This window comes from Acyrthosiphon pisum, chromosome X (assembly GCF_005508785.2).
Source record: "Acyrthosiphon pisum isolate AL4f chromosome X, pea_aphid_22Mar2018_4r6ur, whole genome shotgun sequence".
Taxonomy (NCBI): domain Eukaryota; kingdom Metazoa; phylum Arthropoda; class Insecta; order Hemiptera; family Aphididae; genus Acyrthosiphon; species Acyrthosiphon pisum.
Genome location: NC_042493.1, coordinates 79,734,276 through 79,734,701, shown reverse-complemented (window position 1 = coordinate 79,734,701; position 426 = coordinate 79,734,276). Strand labels below are relative to the sequence as shown.

General features: G+C 33.8%; 1 protein-coding gene across 1 annotated transcript in view; it reads right to left on the bottom strand.

Moving 5' to 3' along the window:
* Positions 1–229: 229 nt before the first annotated feature.
* The window catches only part of LOC100569251 (putative uncharacterized protein DDB_G0271606), an 8,657-nt gene continuing 8,460 nt past the window's right edge, over positions 230–426 (bottom strand). The window contains exon 4 of the mRNA XM_016802199.2: positions 230–393. Within this exon, the coding sequence (XP_016657688.1) occupies positions 382–393 (12 nt within the window). The 3' untranslated portion in view covers positions 230–381. The remainder of the gene's footprint in view (positions 394–426) is intronic.

Below are 426 nucleotides of genomic sequence, written 5' to 3'. Positions count from 1 at the left end.
GCATATAATACAAACAATGGAGTCATTATAAAAACACTACCATAAATACAAAAGTATAATTATTATTGTGAGTATTTAAGTCGTATCAAAATCGTTTTTTATATGGATACCTTCGATATGTGTCACTTGATTTGAATAATAACTAAAACATATTATTTAAAAACAATACACAATGTAATAATACTATACTAATAAATAATAATATATTATAAGCTAATCGGCGAAAATGCGTTTCTACCACGACACGTCGCGACGTCTATAAATTATATAAATTAAACATGGCTGCAGCGATGGCTGGCATCTACAGAGCTGCATCTCAATCGATTTATGTACAAAAACTGAAAAAGCACATAAATTAAAATCATGTGGTTGGGGACGGGTCTAGACGACTACCACGACGACACCGGCGGCTGCGGGCGGTTGTCG